Source organism: Manis pentadactyla, chromosome 8 (genome assembly GCF_030020395.1).
Source record: "Manis pentadactyla isolate mManPen7 chromosome 8, mManPen7.hap1, whole genome shotgun sequence".
Taxonomy (NCBI): Eukaryota; Metazoa; Chordata; class Mammalia; order Pholidota; family Manidae; genus Manis; species Manis pentadactyla.
In genome coordinates, this window is record NC_080026.1 from 19,615,785 (window position 1) to 19,632,152 (window position 16,368).

General features: G+C 39.3%; 1 protein-coding gene across 30 annotated transcripts in view; it reads left to right on the plus strand.

Moving 5' to 3' along the window:
• Positions 1–16,368, plus strand: part of NEB (nebulin) — a 200,297-nt gene that overhangs the window by 47,585 nt on the left and 136,344 nt on the right. For all 30 annotated transcript variants that reach the window (XM_057505612.1, XM_057505584.1, XM_057505595.1 and 27 more), the window contains 14 exons: positions 618–722; positions 810–917; positions 2,457–2,768; positions 2,870–3,076; positions 5,103–5,207; positions 5,910–6,017; positions 7,769–8,080; positions 9,047–9,253; positions 11,033–11,137; positions 12,641–12,748; positions 13,726–14,037; positions 14,648–14,851; positions 15,503–15,607; positions 15,770–15,877. In XM_057505612.1, coding sequence (XP_057361595.1) covers positions 618–722; positions 810–917; positions 2,457–2,768; positions 2,870–3,076; positions 5,103–5,207; positions 5,910–6,017; positions 7,769–8,080; positions 9,047–9,253; positions 11,033–11,137; positions 12,641–12,748; positions 13,726–14,037; positions 14,648–14,851; positions 15,503–15,607; positions 15,770–15,877 — 2,406 coding nt within the window. The remainder of the gene's footprint in view (positions 1–617; positions 723–809; positions 918–2,456; positions 2,769–2,869; positions 3,077–5,102; positions 5,208–5,909; positions 6,018–7,768; positions 8,081–9,046; positions 9,254–11,032; positions 11,138–12,640; positions 12,749–13,725; positions 14,038–14,647; positions 14,852–15,502; positions 15,608–15,769; positions 15,878–16,368) is intronic.

A 16,368-nucleotide genomic window follows, 5' to 3' on the forward strand; every position in this document is an offset into this window, starting at 1 on the left:
CCTAATTCGTATCTTCAGGGTGTTATGTTTATTGCACTGACTGTCCTTGCAGACATTTGACACTGCTTTCCAAAGAGAAGGTAAGAGGGGCTTCTCTTGATGACAAGAAATGTTACAAGCCTATTTCTAGGAAAGAGCGGGAAAATGAGTATAGAAGACTTCGTCATATGGAGGACTTATATTTATAAGTCAGAGTTAAACAAAAATCATATATAGTAAAAGCTACCCTCAAGCCCCTTTAGGTTTCCACAAAGTGTAATACAGATGGATGGTGTAGCCCATCCTATTAGCCTTTCTTAAGCTCAGGAAAGTGTTTGCAGCTTAACAGTTCTCATCAGGTCACCTCCTGGGGCTAACTTCCACGAGGGGGGCCTAACTCCAGAAGATCCTTGCATTTACCCAGGGACCTTTGCCAAGGCTGGACCAGCAGTAAGATAGGAGACCTTGGATGCCTACAGACATTTGCAGATGAATATGGACATGGCACATAGTATCTTTAATAAGTGTCTCTGGGCAATGTGACCCACTCTGAAATTATTTTCCCATGCCATTAAACCCTTTTCCGTATTTCATTTATTTGTTTGCTTCTTTATGCACTTTTTTTTTTTCACTTTCAGATTGCCTACAAAGCCAAAGGAGAGGAAATTCTTCACAAATATAACCTGCCAGTGGACCTGCCCCAGTTCATTCAGGCTAAAGTCAATGCCTACAATATCAGTGAGGTATGCACGTGGGCTCAGCTGCTGATTGCGTGTTAAGCCTGTTCTAAATGTGTTGAGTTATATAGTCAAATGACATTTTCCTTTCAGAATATGTACAAAGCTGACTTGAAAGATCTGACCAAGAAGGGATATGACCTGAGAACTGACGCGATTCCCATCAAAGCCGCCAAAGCTGCCAGACAGGCGGCAAGTGACGTAAGTGCAGCTGGGGGTCAGCTCTGTGGCAGGGTGGGCCTACCATCCAGGAGCCACTGTGTCTGCTGTCCGCAGTTAGAAGCGGGGTTCAAAACTATTTAGAAAGGCAAGTTCCCTAAACAGATAATGAATTTTCTTGGGTGTAAGGATTTGTATAACCTTTACTAATAAGTTCTAATCAAGCACCCTGGTTTAAAAATCTCACCTATATATGTACACAAATTCATGTTATTTGGCTTGTGGAAATAAATGTTACTATTTAAGTCATAATAGCCTCCTGATGGTAAAATTTTATCTCAAAACTTGCCTGATTTATATGAATTCCCTCTTTCCCTTCTCTCTCTTTATTGGTTCTAGAGACAGATGAATTGGCCTGTTTCACAGCTCCTAACAGTCAGTTATCAGGTTGCATTAAGTACAAGTAAAAGGACTTCTGCTTTTTTCTTGTCTTAACTTTAACCCAGCTGTGAATGGAGGTCAATTTGCTTTTTGAGATTTAGATAAAATTGACCTGAACCCACCTGTTGTAGTATAAGAAGTGGGATGCCCTTCCCCGTGATTGCTGCAGCTATTCTGAGGTTTCTGTCTTTCAGTCACCTCTTGCACGTGATGGTTTTGCTGTAGTTTACATGGTCTCTTCTCCCCTGGAGCCGCTTCTCTTTCTGGTCTGCATGATCCAGAGATGGAACAGCTCCTTCCTTTTGACTTCCCCCCAAGTCTCAAGCACAGCTTCGCTGATTATTTGCAATGAAGTTGACATTGCACCAATATAAATAAGTTCCAATTGAATAATAAACATCTGTGTCCTAAAAGCCCTACCAACCAGAATTTGTCACTGATCCCCTTTGTCTGTGGATACTCTCTTCCAGCTACCCCCACTGCATCTTAAAAAAAATTTTTTTAAGGTATCATTGATACACAATCTTATGAAGGTTTCACATGAGCAACACTGTGGTTACAACATTCACCCCCACCGCATCTTGTACAGAAAACTTCCTTCACATCTATGCTTTTCAGTTTCCTAGTGTGTTCCCAGGTGTCCCTAAGGAAGTGCAGTTGTCACTTTATTATTCAAAGCCAATTAGTGTTTACACACCACCACCTCTGGATCTCCCTTTGAATAGCCAAAGACTCACTAAAATTCCACTATTACCACTACTGCTGCAATTCTACTACTAATGAGATAGCCAGACTTTGCGGTTTCCCCAACGTGATATATTTGGTAGCAATTGTGAAATATTTGTCTCTCCCAGCATGCAAATGGAAAAAAACTAATTTTACTTTATCACTGATGTGAATTATAGGAACACCCCATCCAACCTCTCTTGAGTGGCGGAAGCACCTATAAAGAATCAAATGGGCTCTAAATTACATTGTAATTTGACCAGGCTACCTTTCAAAGAATATACTAATGAGTATCTAATTGTTTGGTTGTTGAAGAAATTTCTGGGAAGCTCAGTTGCTTCAAATTGAGGTCTCATTGTTCAATGAAGTCTTTGTAACTACATTTACAAATATTCCCACCTTTGTTTCCAATAGGTTCAGTACAAAAAAGATTATGAAAAAGCCAAAGGGAAAATGGTTGGCTTCCAAAGTCTCCAAGATGATCCTAAACTAGTTCATTATATGAATGTGGCCAAGATACAATCAGACCGCGAGTATAAAAAAGACTATGAGAAGACAAAGACGAAACACAACACACCCCATGATATGTTCAACATTGTGGCAGCTAAGAAAGCTCAGGATGTTGCCAGCAATGTCAACTATAAGCACTCACTCCATCATTACACGTACCTCCCTGATGCCATGGACCTGGAGTTATCTAAAAACATGATGCACCTACAGAGTGATGTAAGTGCCATTTACTTCACAAGACAATCCCCTAAGGTTGGAGCCTGTTAAGAGAAGCCACTGCCTGGGGAGCTCACTTCTCCTTGTTCCTTTTGCTGTAGAACGCCTACAAGGAAGATTACAACACCTGGATGAAAGGCATAGGCTGGATACCTATCGGCAGTCTGGATGCAGAAAAAGTTAAAAAGGCAGGTGATGCCCTGAATGAAAAGAAGTATAGGCAACATCCCGACACCCTCAAATTTACCAGCATCGTGGACTCTCCGGTTATGGTCCAGGCAAAACAGAACACGAAGCAAATCAGTGATGTGAGTATCACAAAAGAGGGGGAAAAGATAGAGGGAGGCTTTAAAACAATTAAATACACTTTAAAATTCTTCTGAGCCAATATTTTTTTCCTCTTAAAATGATTATTTTATCTATTTAATTTAAAAATAATAACTACAGTTATTTTTAGTTTGGATGCTAACAGTTTCTTTTTCTTCAATCTAGCTTTTTACCTTCCTTTCTAAAACTTCTTTAACTGCCTTTGAAATACTGTGCTATTGGATAAATTTGACATGATGCAGAAAGTTCTACTCTAGTACTATATAAGCACGTGCGTGCATGAGCACACACACACCTACACACACAATTTAAGCTTAAATCTCAGACACTTATTGTGGCAAATTCATCACATTCAATTCTATACTAAGTTGCTTATATTTGCTTTTCATATATTAAATACTGATACAGGGAAATAATACACATAAGTATATGATTTTTATTCCTCCAAATTCATCTTATACAATTATTAGAGAGACTTTTAAAAATTTATGTCTAGGTAGAGATTTGTACATTGTTTTCCTACTGGCTCATGAGCATTGTATATGCTCTGGCTAAAATAAGATCTAAAGGAAAGTTTGGTGTCTTGAAGAGTTCAAGGGCATCAAAAGCATTCGTTCATTAATTCACTGAGTATTTCTGAACACCTTCCATGTGCCAGGCCCTGTATTATGTGCTGATGGCATAGAGATGAAATAGATGCAGATTAGAGGAAGATAGGATTTAATAAGGATATAAGACAAAAGTATAGGACAAAGGCATGGATAGAAAGAGAGCTCTGCCATCCAGAGATGAATGCTACAGGAGAGGTGTGTGCTAAGGAAGTGTATGAGAACGGGGTGACTGTAACCTGGTCATCGAGGGTCTTGTATGCTAATTTGTAGTATGGACCGAATGGGGCAGGTAATGGAAGGTACTGAAGATTTCTAATCCATGGAGTTGCATTACCGTGTCAGTGTTTTAAAGGACGTCACTGGCAGAAAGTGCAGAGACTACAATGGAGAAGGGAGAGATTGGAGGCAAGGACATGAACTAGATAGCTGTTACAGAAACACGATGGACTGCTTTGGACTTCAACTAAGGCAATAGCAGTAGGAAAGGTGCTCAGAAGGTAGAATTAATGAGATTCTGTGGATGCTTAGATATGGTTTCTAAAGGCAGTGAGGCAGTTAAGAAGCTCTTGGGTTTCTAGAAGCTATTTAGTGTTGGAGGATTCATTTAGACCAGCCATTTCAGAGTTTACCTGTGATCGCACACAAGTTTCCCTGTGACATCCCACATAAACATGCCTTGGGAATGGGGTCTACTTGACAAAGGACAACAAAGAGATTGAAAATATATTAAAATTCTGGTTCTGTTTTAAAATTTAGAAAATAAGCAATTTATTTCTTTTCCTAATTTACCAAGAGTAGGATACACTATGATTTCTACATCATACACTTCGATGTCTTTGAAACATCTTTAAGATAAAAAAATAGGGTATATATAAAATGGTGAACCTTTTCCATATACTGGATTTGTATAAAAGTGCCTTCATATTATGAGGAAATTATATGCTTTTACTGCTATAATTATAATTGGTAAGTTTTTGGCAAAAGTAAAAGACACATTTTAACTACTACTTTCTCTCTAAGAACGAAAAACCAAAAACAGAAAAAAAAAAAACCTTCAAAGCTATTATCCTCCATAGCAAACAATGAACTTTTCTTTGGTGAATTCTGTTATTCATGTTAAGGTTTCACATTTGAACTTCTTTTTCATTAATGTCTGACAATCAGAGATTTCTATTTTCTTAAGGATTTTTTTCTATTTTAATGCAGAAACATTCTGGGTTTTTCTAAAGATAACAAGCATAAGTGTTTTAAAATAAGAAAATATCTTTAATGGTTTTTAACAATAGAAATAGTGGGGGATTTTGCTAAGAATAACTCCCTTAAGCATGCAATTAATGTAATTTCCTTTTTTTGTACTATCTGTAATGCTTATATTTTTGGGAACTGTGTGTTGCAGATTTTATACAAAGCTAAAGGAGAAGATGTGAAACATAAATTTACTATGAGTTCTGATCTTCCTCAGTTTCTCCAGGCCAAGTGCAATGCTTACAATATAAGTGATGTAAGTAGGGTCTTGGATGGGTGTGAAATCTAGACCAGATGATAAACTACTAGAATTTTAGAGTAGGATTGGGCCTTAGTAAGTATTTAGGTCAATTTTCCATGTAACCCACATTGGACCGTGTCTCATGATGATGGCTCTCTACCTCTTGAGTTGGCCTTGTCAAGTATAGGACAACTCTAAAGGATATAACATTCTTCTTTATGTGAGCCCAACATCTGTTCCTCTAGAACTTCTACTTAGTTTTCCTAGTTTTGCATGTGGAAAAGGTTATTATTCTCCAGAAAAATAAGAAGAAATGAAATTCATTGTTTTATAACAAGCATTAATTACTAAAGCTAACCACCAGGTCTTCCCTTAACCTTCCTAAGACTGAATAACTTCATGTTCTCCAGTTGACCCTCACATCCCATGGTTTCCAGAACCTTTATTACTCTCCTCAGGACCCACTCCAGTTTCTCCCTACCCCTCTTCTATATGTGCCAAAAACCAGATTTGGGTGACTAATTGGTGCAGAGTCTAGTGATTTCATGCTATACAAAGTGTGACATTCTGCTAACGTGACTTCCGAAAACAGTATGTCCTACAGGAGATTCCTTTAGCTTGTATCTGGAAAAGAACAAGACAATCCCAGCAGTTGAGGAATCGTTTTAGCTGATGAATACACAGCATGTTAACATGCTTTTTCCTCTTCCATCCCAGGTCTGTTATAAGCGGGACTGGCATGATCTAATAGCCAAGGGCAACAATGTGCTGGGAGACGCTATTCCCATCGCTGCAGCCAAAGCCTCAAGAAACATTGCCAGTGATGTGAGTAAACATTTCAGGTGAAATCTGAGTGATTGCATATTTAAAAGCAATAAAATGTGTGCTTGTTTCAATGATACCACATTGAAAACAATATGTTGAATTAATGACATTCAAGTTCTCCACAAAATATTGTTTTGGAAACCTGCCACTTTTTCAGTGTTTTGTGATTCTTTTCAGTTGACCTCACCTGGTAAAGCTGTCATAAATCTGACAGCGGCTTTCTCCCCTGATTCATAGGCCAAATTACCTTCACTGACACGTCTCCTGACAGCCCGCATTTATTTTCAGTGAGAATACCCTCACTGACACCAGTGCATTAAATCCAGATGATTGCCTGCATCATAATTACATTAAGAAGATTGCCAAGATGTTATAGAAAACGTACAGATTTTATAAACTAAATGGGAAAAAGCCCACTTTTCTAGAATATAATTTACATGATTTATGTAAATTGATGCCCATTTCATCTCAATACAAAAAGCCTACACTTATACTTCTTGCCATCATTGAAAAACAAGTTTTCAAAAAGCAAACATGCCCTGTAGACTTCACTGTCACACACTATTCCAAGGGATACAATTACGGTTTGAGAAAAGAGAAAAAAAAAAAATCTACCCATGTACAGGCCACATGGGAGGTAGGAGTGTAGGAATTCTACAGCTTTCCTTGGAGGGAGGATACTGAAGTGTGTTCCTCAAAGGTTTGCACATTACTATGAAATACATTTCTATTTTAAGGAGAAAGTGGAAGTCTAAAGTATGACATTATCATTTTTTCTAGGGCTTGCAAAGACCTTTTCCTATCATGGCCAGAAACTACTGGGCAATCCTTTTGCCTGCCAAACTCTTGTTTTCCTTCTTGAATGGCAGGAACGGTGTCTGCAGAGTTGAGGTGGATTTGAATTCCTTTACATAAAACTCGGGGTTTTGTCCTGTTACAGACAGCATAGCTCAGTCTACAGCTCATTGCTGGTTCCAGCTAGGCATTTGCAGTTAGGTTTGTGCTGATGAGGTGAGCTCACAGCAGTTCTGCCTGCAGCTCCTTAACAGCTGCCGCTGCCTTCAGCACTGAGCTTGGAGATGAGTAGCTGCTGAGAAATGGGGTGCGTGACGGCCCAGCTTCCTGCCTGTGCAGCATCTAAATGGACCTTGAGAGGGTTTTTGCTTTAATCATGCTCGGTCAACTTGAGACAACAGATGCAGTAATGTTTGCCATCCTCCACCCCAAGAAAATCTGAGTATAAACTCTTGCATGTAGGGTTCTTTAGAGTTCCCTCTACACCTTTTGTGTACATATCACTAGGCCAGTGGGAACAGGAAATGGAAGATTTTCTCAGTGATTTCTAATATTCCGTGCTGTGAAATAGCAGATTGGATTAGGAAAATTCAAGAAAACCTGGAAAACCAAGAAGTACTGGTCTCATATTTGGAATGTGCCATGCTTATATCAAGTGTGAAAACTCAATTGGTTTTAAGTAAAGTTCTCCATCAAATTATCTACAGGATTTATAGAAAAGAAAGAAATTGATCCTGAATTTTTCAGGACACCCATTTGTAACCAGGCAGAGTTGGAAATAAATGTTTTCACTCTGAGCTTTCTGAGGAGTGTGTGTGTGGAGGTGTATGGTTTACATTTCTTGTATAAGCTTCCAGAAAGTCACAATGTTCTGGGTGTCTTTCTGTGTGAATATAATTGCTGCACCTAATGGTATCAATGCCTATGATTTTGCTAATCAAATTCTGCCTCTGCAGTATAAATACAAGGAAGCTTATGAGAAGTCAAAGGGAAAGCACGTGGGTTTTAGAAGCCTTCAGGATGATCCCAAGCTGGTCCACTACATGAATGTGGCAAAGTTGCAGTCTGACCGTGAATACAGGAAGAATTACGAGAACACCAAAACCAGCTACCATACCCCTGGGGACATGGTTAGCATTACAGCTGCAAAGATGGCCCAGGATGTTGTCACCAATGTCAACTACAAACAACCGATCCATGATTACACATACCTGCCTGATGCCCTGAGCCTTGAGCATACTAGGAATGTGAATCAGATTCAGAGTGATGTAAGTATTTATAACCTCATAGACCCAGAGCTGTTGGGATGATCCTTTCTTCCCATTTTTAGATTTCACAATATGCTAAGATATTTGAAAAATGCATTTTAAATAAACAATCATTATTGAAAATTTAATGTAGGCATGGTAGACAAGCTATATTCTTGCTGGCTTTCTTTGCTCATATTGTAATCATTGACATTGCCTTTATTCACTTTTGGATCAGAGATAAAACCATATTCCATTAAGTACATAAGCTACTTTTATTCTCAACAAGAGGAAATGGTTGCTCCTGGCAGGTCTGCTTTGGGGTGATATGTATATTGCAAAGTATCTTTATTCCTTCTGTATTCAGGAAAGTTATTTTCCTCTTTTTTGTTTTAACTCAAGGTCACACTCTCATGCATGTAAATCTATGTAATGAGTCGTCTAAAATAAACCAGAAAGGCTTTGTGATTGCAGCATGATTCATGGAGAGCTGCATGGGGAAAGTGTTTAATATTCAGGGCATTTCCTTCTGCAGGCGCCAGAATTCTGCAAAAATCATCCTCTGCAAAGGAAAAAATGATGTTCATTTACTGTTGCTCAATGAAAATGTCTCTCCCCAACTGAGATCAGGAGTAGCCTAGATGGAAGATGTAGGTGAAATTCGAAGTTGTAGAATTTTCAGTGAAATCAAAAGAGAAGCCCAATTTATTGCCAAAAGAGACACAGTTTTTTTTAGCGGTACCTGTGGAAATAATGTGGCATAGATTTCCTCTGTGTCACTTAATGCACTCTAACAACTGAACTGCTTTTTCTTATTACCAAATTCTGTGTCAGGAGCTCTGTGGCAGACATAGTCAAAAGCTCTGTTACAGACACAGGCATGCTGAAAGGGTTGCAAATCATTTCCCCTGAGTAGAATTGAAGATTTCAGAAACATCCTTTGCATATTTTCTAGGATATCTCCTCATTTGAATTACTCTTTTACAGAATGTGTATAAAGACGAGTATAACAACTTCTTCAAAGGCATTGGATGGATCCCTATTGGTTCTCTGGAGGTTGAGAAGGTCAGGAAAGCAGGTGATGCCTTAAATGAGAGGAAGTATCGTCAGCACCCAGATACCATCAAGTTCACAAGTGTGCCTGATTCCATGGGCATGGTTTTGGCTCGGCAGAACACAAAGCAGCTAAGTGATGTAAGTGGTTTTCTTGCAAAAGGATTTGTCCCTGAATAACTCCTGCCACGGATCCACTCCACCATCCCCCTTGACTCAACATCTATGTTAGCAAATCAACTGCTTTCAGAGGTATAATAGAAAGGTTTTACTTTGAAACAACTCAGAACTTGAACATAAGTAGAACAGGGAGGGGAGAAGGAGGCTTTTCTGAATTCGTTTTATTTTCCAAATGTAAAGAGTCTGTGCTATTCATAAGCAGACCCCTCCTCATTATACATGTGCAATGAAATAATTACTATTGTCATCTGTGACTCTGTCTGAACCGCAAATGAAGCTATTGATTGCTCTCCATTGCAGCCGTCCTACTTAGCTACACACGGGAAGAAGGCATAATGTCCTAATCCTCTTGCATAAGAGCTCTGGGTTTGGAGAGGCAGTCTAGAGAGAGGCCTCTGGGGAAGAGCGAGCACTTGCCTTTCAGAGCGATGGGAGTCTCATTTCTGAGCCCAGATCTATTGTATCCTTACTCATAGACCCTAATTATATGCTCAGTGCTTCCCCTTGCCCGGTAATTTCAGTGTTCTGTTTAAATTAGTCCCCCAGTGAGAGGAGAGGAAGTCAAGAGCAAAGAAGGGAAGACTTTTTGTGTTTTAGTCCCAGATATTGAAAGGTGGGAATGCCTTGCTTGGCTCAGATTTGAGGATTATCTGTGGATTTTATTTTTCAGGCCAGTCACTGCTCCCACTTTACCATAGATGTGTCAAGATTAATTCTATTTTAGTGCTAATAAATGGTGTAGATTCTTCTGATTTTTTTTTTGACCGAGGTGTCACCTCACTGTGTTTTCCCAGTTAGCTTGGAAAACTGTATGCCCGCTAAGTCTCCCCATCCCAGCAAAGGCCAACAGCCCGACTTGATTACTCCAGCCAGGAGCCTGGCAGTCACCACTGGTGCCTCCCTGCGTGGACCCCCGCATCCTGTACATCTGCTGAGTTAGCCTCCTCATCTGTCCCAGCCACCCTGGTGGGGCTCTTCCAGCTCCACCTGCCCTAGTTCAGGCTTCCATCTCTCTCGTGTGGGCACCCGCAATAACCTGTTATCTGGCTCCCTGTCAGGGGTCACACGTGACAACCAGAAGGACTGTCTTAAAGCATAAAGTGAATCACGCCCTCTCATACTTAAAACGCTTTTGTAACTTCTTCATGAACTTGAAATACAATCTAAACTTGTTAACTCGGCTGAAAAGGCCCTCGGCTCTGTGGCCCTGCTCCCCTCCCGTCTGATCCTCATGGCCCCCTCGGTGCCCTGAAGCCCTGTGATGCCGGCGGCTCTCAGGCCCTTCCAGGCTGAAGGATCTGAATGCCCTTCTTCGGCCCCAACCCATCTCCTTCCCCCAAGTCTGGGCATAAATGCTGCCTCCTTAGTGAGTCTTGCTGACCCCTTGATTCTTTCCTGAAGTTATTCTATTTACAACTCAGCACAAATTCTAGCTGTCTTACAGTTTATATGTTTATTGTCTGTCTCCTCTATTGTGCCATTAGTTTTCAAGAGGACAGGTCTGCCTTTTCCAGCATTTTAAACACAGAATCCACCACCCTGCCTGACCCACAGTGCTGTCCAATGAATACTGGTGGATGGTCAAATGAATAGGTTTAACACCCCCACATGATAGTATAAGTAATTGACTTGCATATGGAAAAACACAAATGATAGCCTTCCTTTTTAAAGGAGTGCATGCTTGAGGAAACTTACATTATGTCAGCTGATGACCTTTGTCTGCTACTTCCTTTTATTTAGTTGAACTACAAGGTAGAAGGGGAGAAACTGAAGCACAAGTACACTATGGACCCCGAATTGCCTCAGTTTATTCAAGCCAAAGTCAATGCCCTCAATATGAGTGATGTGAGTATTTGGCCTGGGTCAGCCCAGTATGGCTAACACGGGCCTCTCCTTTTCAGTTCTGTGAAGCTCTAGCATTGAGAATGTTAAGGGAAGCAAACTGAGTGTGGGCCCTTTGAGTCTCTGCTGGAGGAGGTCTTTGAGAGGATGTCACTGCTGGTTGACCTGTGAGCTGGACCTGGGCAACTGGAGGCACCTCATCCCTCCCCTGTCCTTGCAATGCCCATTCTGCCCACGTTTCCACAGTGGGAGCCATTTTCAAGGATACAGGCTTGAGAGAGCAATGTAATCAGAATAGTATACAGTGACTGAACCAGTTAAGACCTCTGTACAAATTTTTAAGTTTCTGGTGGGTGGGTGTGGCGATCTAGTCCTCTTGCAGCCACCCAAGACAAGCGCCATATGTAAGTTCTCTTGCTTATAAAACCTGTCCACCTGGAGTGGCCTGCCTCTCTCTTTACTCTCTCCTTGCTCTCAATGTATGGAGCCCAATTTTTAAACTAACAGTCTGAAGATCTAACCCTTATTATAGAATATGAGTATAGAAGCTGTCATCATATTTTGCTTAATGAAGACTTTTCCAAACTATGGGCTATGACTCATTAATGAGTTATAAAATCAATCTAGTAGGTTGTGTTCCATTTCTTTAAAAGTGGAACAAAATGGTATAGACAAGATTGGAAAATACAGTAGTGCATGATCTGTGGTAAGGATAAGTATTGCTTTATATATAACATTTGTTTTTGTCACTTTTTAAAAGCTTGTTGTAATATTCCCTAGAAACTCTTTTTTCTTGCATGTAAGTAGCATCTCTCAGGCAGTCTAGATACAAAATTTTTGGTGATGTTTACATTCACTATTATGAATTATTTCCTTTTGCTTTAAAAAATATGTTGGTAAATTCTAATTTAAAAGCATAAACTGGTTAAAATTGGTTTTTATGTCTTCAAAGATGCCTTAGTCATTCTGCCTATCATCTTAGGAAGAATGTTTTTACCTCCAAATAGATATTTTTTGGTACTCATTTCTATGCTTTTGGTTTATTTAAAAATTTTTCCTGCTTTCATATGTAATATTTAAACATTAATTAAAGCTGGGTGGTCATATGGCTGGATTTTTAATTTTAGTATCCATACCTTTCTGTAAGTTTAAAATTCTTCATTACAAAAAGTACAAGAAAACAAATGTATTACATGCTTATTATAGAAAAGTGGGAAAATACAGAAAGTTTTGAAAAAAAAATCTGTTGTCCCACATTCAAAGCATTATCTTTCTGTTGCTTTGTTATGCACATACACATTTTTAAAGCTGTTGAGTCACACTGTGTATAGTTTACTGATTTCTTAAAAGAATCTGATAAATAAAAGATGAACTAATAGCTGTAACTCTGTGAACTCTTAATAGAAAGGATATATTATGTCATATTTTATAAGAAAGATTTTGGCATCCTGTTTCGTTCCTCTTTTAGTTGGGTCAAATAGTAAAATAATCTTTCCTTTTTTCAAGGCTCATTATAAAGCAGACTGGAAGAAAACCCTTGCTAAGGGCTGTGTTTTAGGATCAGATGCCATACCAATTGTTGCTGCAAAAAGTTCAAGGAATATTGCCAGTGATGTAAGTCTAATTCCAAAATTTTAAAGTTGTAAACTCTTTTTGTCAATATTTTAAAAATCTTTACATGGTTTATGAGGCTACATGAGCTATATTAAAAAGCAAATAAAAATTATAACATAAAAATATTTCCTAACGTCTTAAGTTAGGACTTAATACAAAATATGACTTTTGTATATTGGTTCACTTAAATATCATTAAAACCTTAATACAGTTAAGAAGAAAAATGTTTTTAAACTGAAATATTTGGAAGTCTCATTCATATCATTGTTATGAACTTGAAAACTGCTTTTTATTTTGGATTTGTTTCATGAATTTTGTCAAGAAAAAAAAAACCTTGGTACACTAAAAGGCCACTAAATCAAAAAAGTCTCTGAGTGTTTTAAAAGAATACAATTTTTAAGTAATATAATTTTCACACCCCCATAAAACCTGGTTACATATAAAACTAGAAAGTATTTTAAATAACAAAATTTTAGTTGTTTACCATCTTAAATAATTACTTTTTAAAATTTATTATTTTCTGTATAGATTGATGTAATATCTTGATAGAGTAAAAATGTATTCATTTGGAGTCCAACACTAATTTAGATCAAGGTTTTGCTGAAATTTATTCAAGATTATGCAAATATTTTATAAGGTAATGCAAATCAACTGTAGAAACAGATAATAAAAAGTATACCAAATCCTTAATAAACAAAGTTATCAGGTTTGAGCATATTCAAAGAACCTACTGATAAATAATCTAGATATAAACTATAAATTATTCCATTCTTAATTATTCCCAGAGCAGATCTCAAAACCATCCATTAGAAGTATTTTGCTAGCTGTTTATTTTAAATCCTAAAAAACTTGGGCATTACCCAGATTCAGACTGAATTTGCCTATTTCTTACTTTGCCATATAAATTCAGTTTAACAGTTCAGTATTTCCTACAATCTACCCTATCAAACTTCTGTCTTTCTTTCTTTTCCATACAGTTCATATATAAGGAGGCTTACGAGAAAGCCAAAGGCAAGCAAATTGGATTCCTCAGTCTTCAGGATGATCCTAAACTGGTTCACTACATGAATGTAGCCAAAATACAGTCCGATCGTGAATACAAAAAGGGTTATGAAGCCAGCAAGACCAGGTATCACACACCCTTGGATATGCTCAGTGTGACAGCAGCCAAGAAATCTCAGGAGGTCGTCACCAACACCAACTACAGGCAGCCCTTCCACAGCTACACCCTGCTGCCTGATGCCTTGAATGTGGAGCACTCCAGGAACGCGATGCAGATCCAGAGTGACGTATGTACTCGTCAACAGATTGTCAGCGCAGTTAGTTATCCACCTACAGCTGGCAGGGGAACACGCCGGGAAATGGGCAGTTCCACTTCCGCATTCCTAAACCTGACTAGACCCACTGTGATTAGGGGTTCTCTCCAGGATTTGGAGCTTTAGGATTTCACTCATTTGAACTAAATATAACTTAAAAAAATTTTTATACACACACACACACACACACACACACACACATACACTTTAAAACTTTGGATGTTAGACCCAATCTATGATGTAATCTGTGAAAAAGTACAAGGCTCAAACAGGTGCTATATAATATCCCTTCCAGTGTAGAATTCTTTAACTTTTCCTCCAAGAAAGTTAACTTTTAAAAGGAATTATTAGGTCAAGATTTCCTGTTCAAAAACCATCATGAATGCAATCACTTTTATAATTAATTTTTTCCCAAAAGACAGTAGGGAATAAAAAAACAAGTTGTTCTGCCCCTCCTTTGTGTGTGTGTGTGTGTGTGTGTGTGTGTGTGTGTGTGTCTTTTTGATCATGAGTAAGTCATCTAGCCAAAGAAACCCAAGCCCTAACTCTTTTTGAAATGAAAATTTCCTTTTTCGTTTTAAAGAATCTATACAAATCTGACTTCAACTGGATGAAGGGGATCGGCTGGATACCAATCCAGTCGCTGGAGGTGGAGAAGGTGAGGAAAGCAGGAGATATCCTCAGTGAGAAAAAATATCGGCAGCATCCTGAGAAGCTGAAGTTCACGTATGCCATGGACACAATGGAACAAGCCCTTAACAAGAGTAACAAACTGATCATGGATAAGGTGAGGACTCACCGGCCGGCCTCAGCCTGAGGCTCGTTAGGGCCCATGCCAGTGGGTCTGGCAGTGCCACCACCGTCCTGGTCAGCATTTTTGTCCTGACGGCTGCAGTGTGGTAGTGAGAGAGGACATTCTGTGACTTGCCTCATGCCTAGAGAGCGCTCACTTACTCTGACCCTCAGGCTGTCTGTCAGCACCGTGCTCAGGTGTGCAGAGCCGCAAAACTCCAGAGTGTGAGGTCGGGGCAAGATGGCATTTGCTGTTTCCACGGAAGAGGGCTCCCTTGTTGGATAATTACGTTTTCTCATTGTTTGTCCAGTTTCATCAGCCCATCTTCTTGTTATTTCATCCATTTCCAATATCATATTAGCCTCTTCTACCATGGAGTTATGTCTCTTCCTCTTTTTTGGGTGTAATACCCTTTTTTAAAAATTAAGTATATGTCATTGATATACAATCTTATGAAGGTTTCACATAAGCAACATTGTGTTTTTAACATTCCCCCTTATTACCAAGCCCCCCACCCCGCTGCAGTCACTGTCCACCAGTGTAGAGAGATGCCATAGTGTGTCTCTTCCTCTTGATGGCACTGTTACGAACTTGTAACTTGTACAGTCTTGCTGTACCATCACGTGCCTGTCTTTCTGGTTGCAGAGACGCTACACTGACAAGTGGAACAAAGACAAGACCACTATTCACGTGATGCCTGATACCCCAGACATTCTACTCTCCAGAATGAACCAGATCACGATGAGTGATGTAAGTACATTAACAGCAACAACGGCAAAAGTAGGGGAGAAGGTTGAAGTGAGCAGATGTTTTTGGAATATCTTGTCTTTTACATGCCAACCACTTCGAAACCAGGATCCTCATTCTAACCCAAGTAACAAGATGCTGGTGTTTTTCTGTTGTGTCATTTAGAAACTGTACAAAGCTGGCTGGGAAGAAGAAAAGAAGAAAGGCTATGACATGACGCCTGATGCCATCCCGATAAAGGCTGCCAAAGCCTCTCGGGACATTGCCAGCGACGTAAGTGCTTCCACTGGACCCTCTAGGCTGAGCAAGTCAGAAGGAATTGGCCGTGTTTGTGTGTGGTCAGGAGCTGTGGCCAGCCATTCCCAGGACTAGTGGGAGCATCGTCCCTTTTAACACACAAAACAATTCCCTTCACCCAGGCCAAGGACTCTCTAATCACTTGCTCATTATTTCGTATAAAAAGTGGCTGGTCTTGTTGTAAAATAAGGTGCTTTCAGAGTATTCAGGTCATTTATAGACAATTCTAAGGGATGCAATGTACACATTTTTCCCAGGGGACCCACGACCAGGCCTTTTCCTGGATTTAAATATGTACGGTGAGAAATTGTGTCTGCAGCTTTTTCTGCTGATTAGATAGCTGAGTAGGAAAAGATGCTTTTAAAGCAACCAAAACCAACTAATTTACACATTTCTTTGATTAACTCTGAGATCATTTTCTTTCTATGGACTAAAGTCTGGCATCAAATTTTAAGTAAAAAGATTTT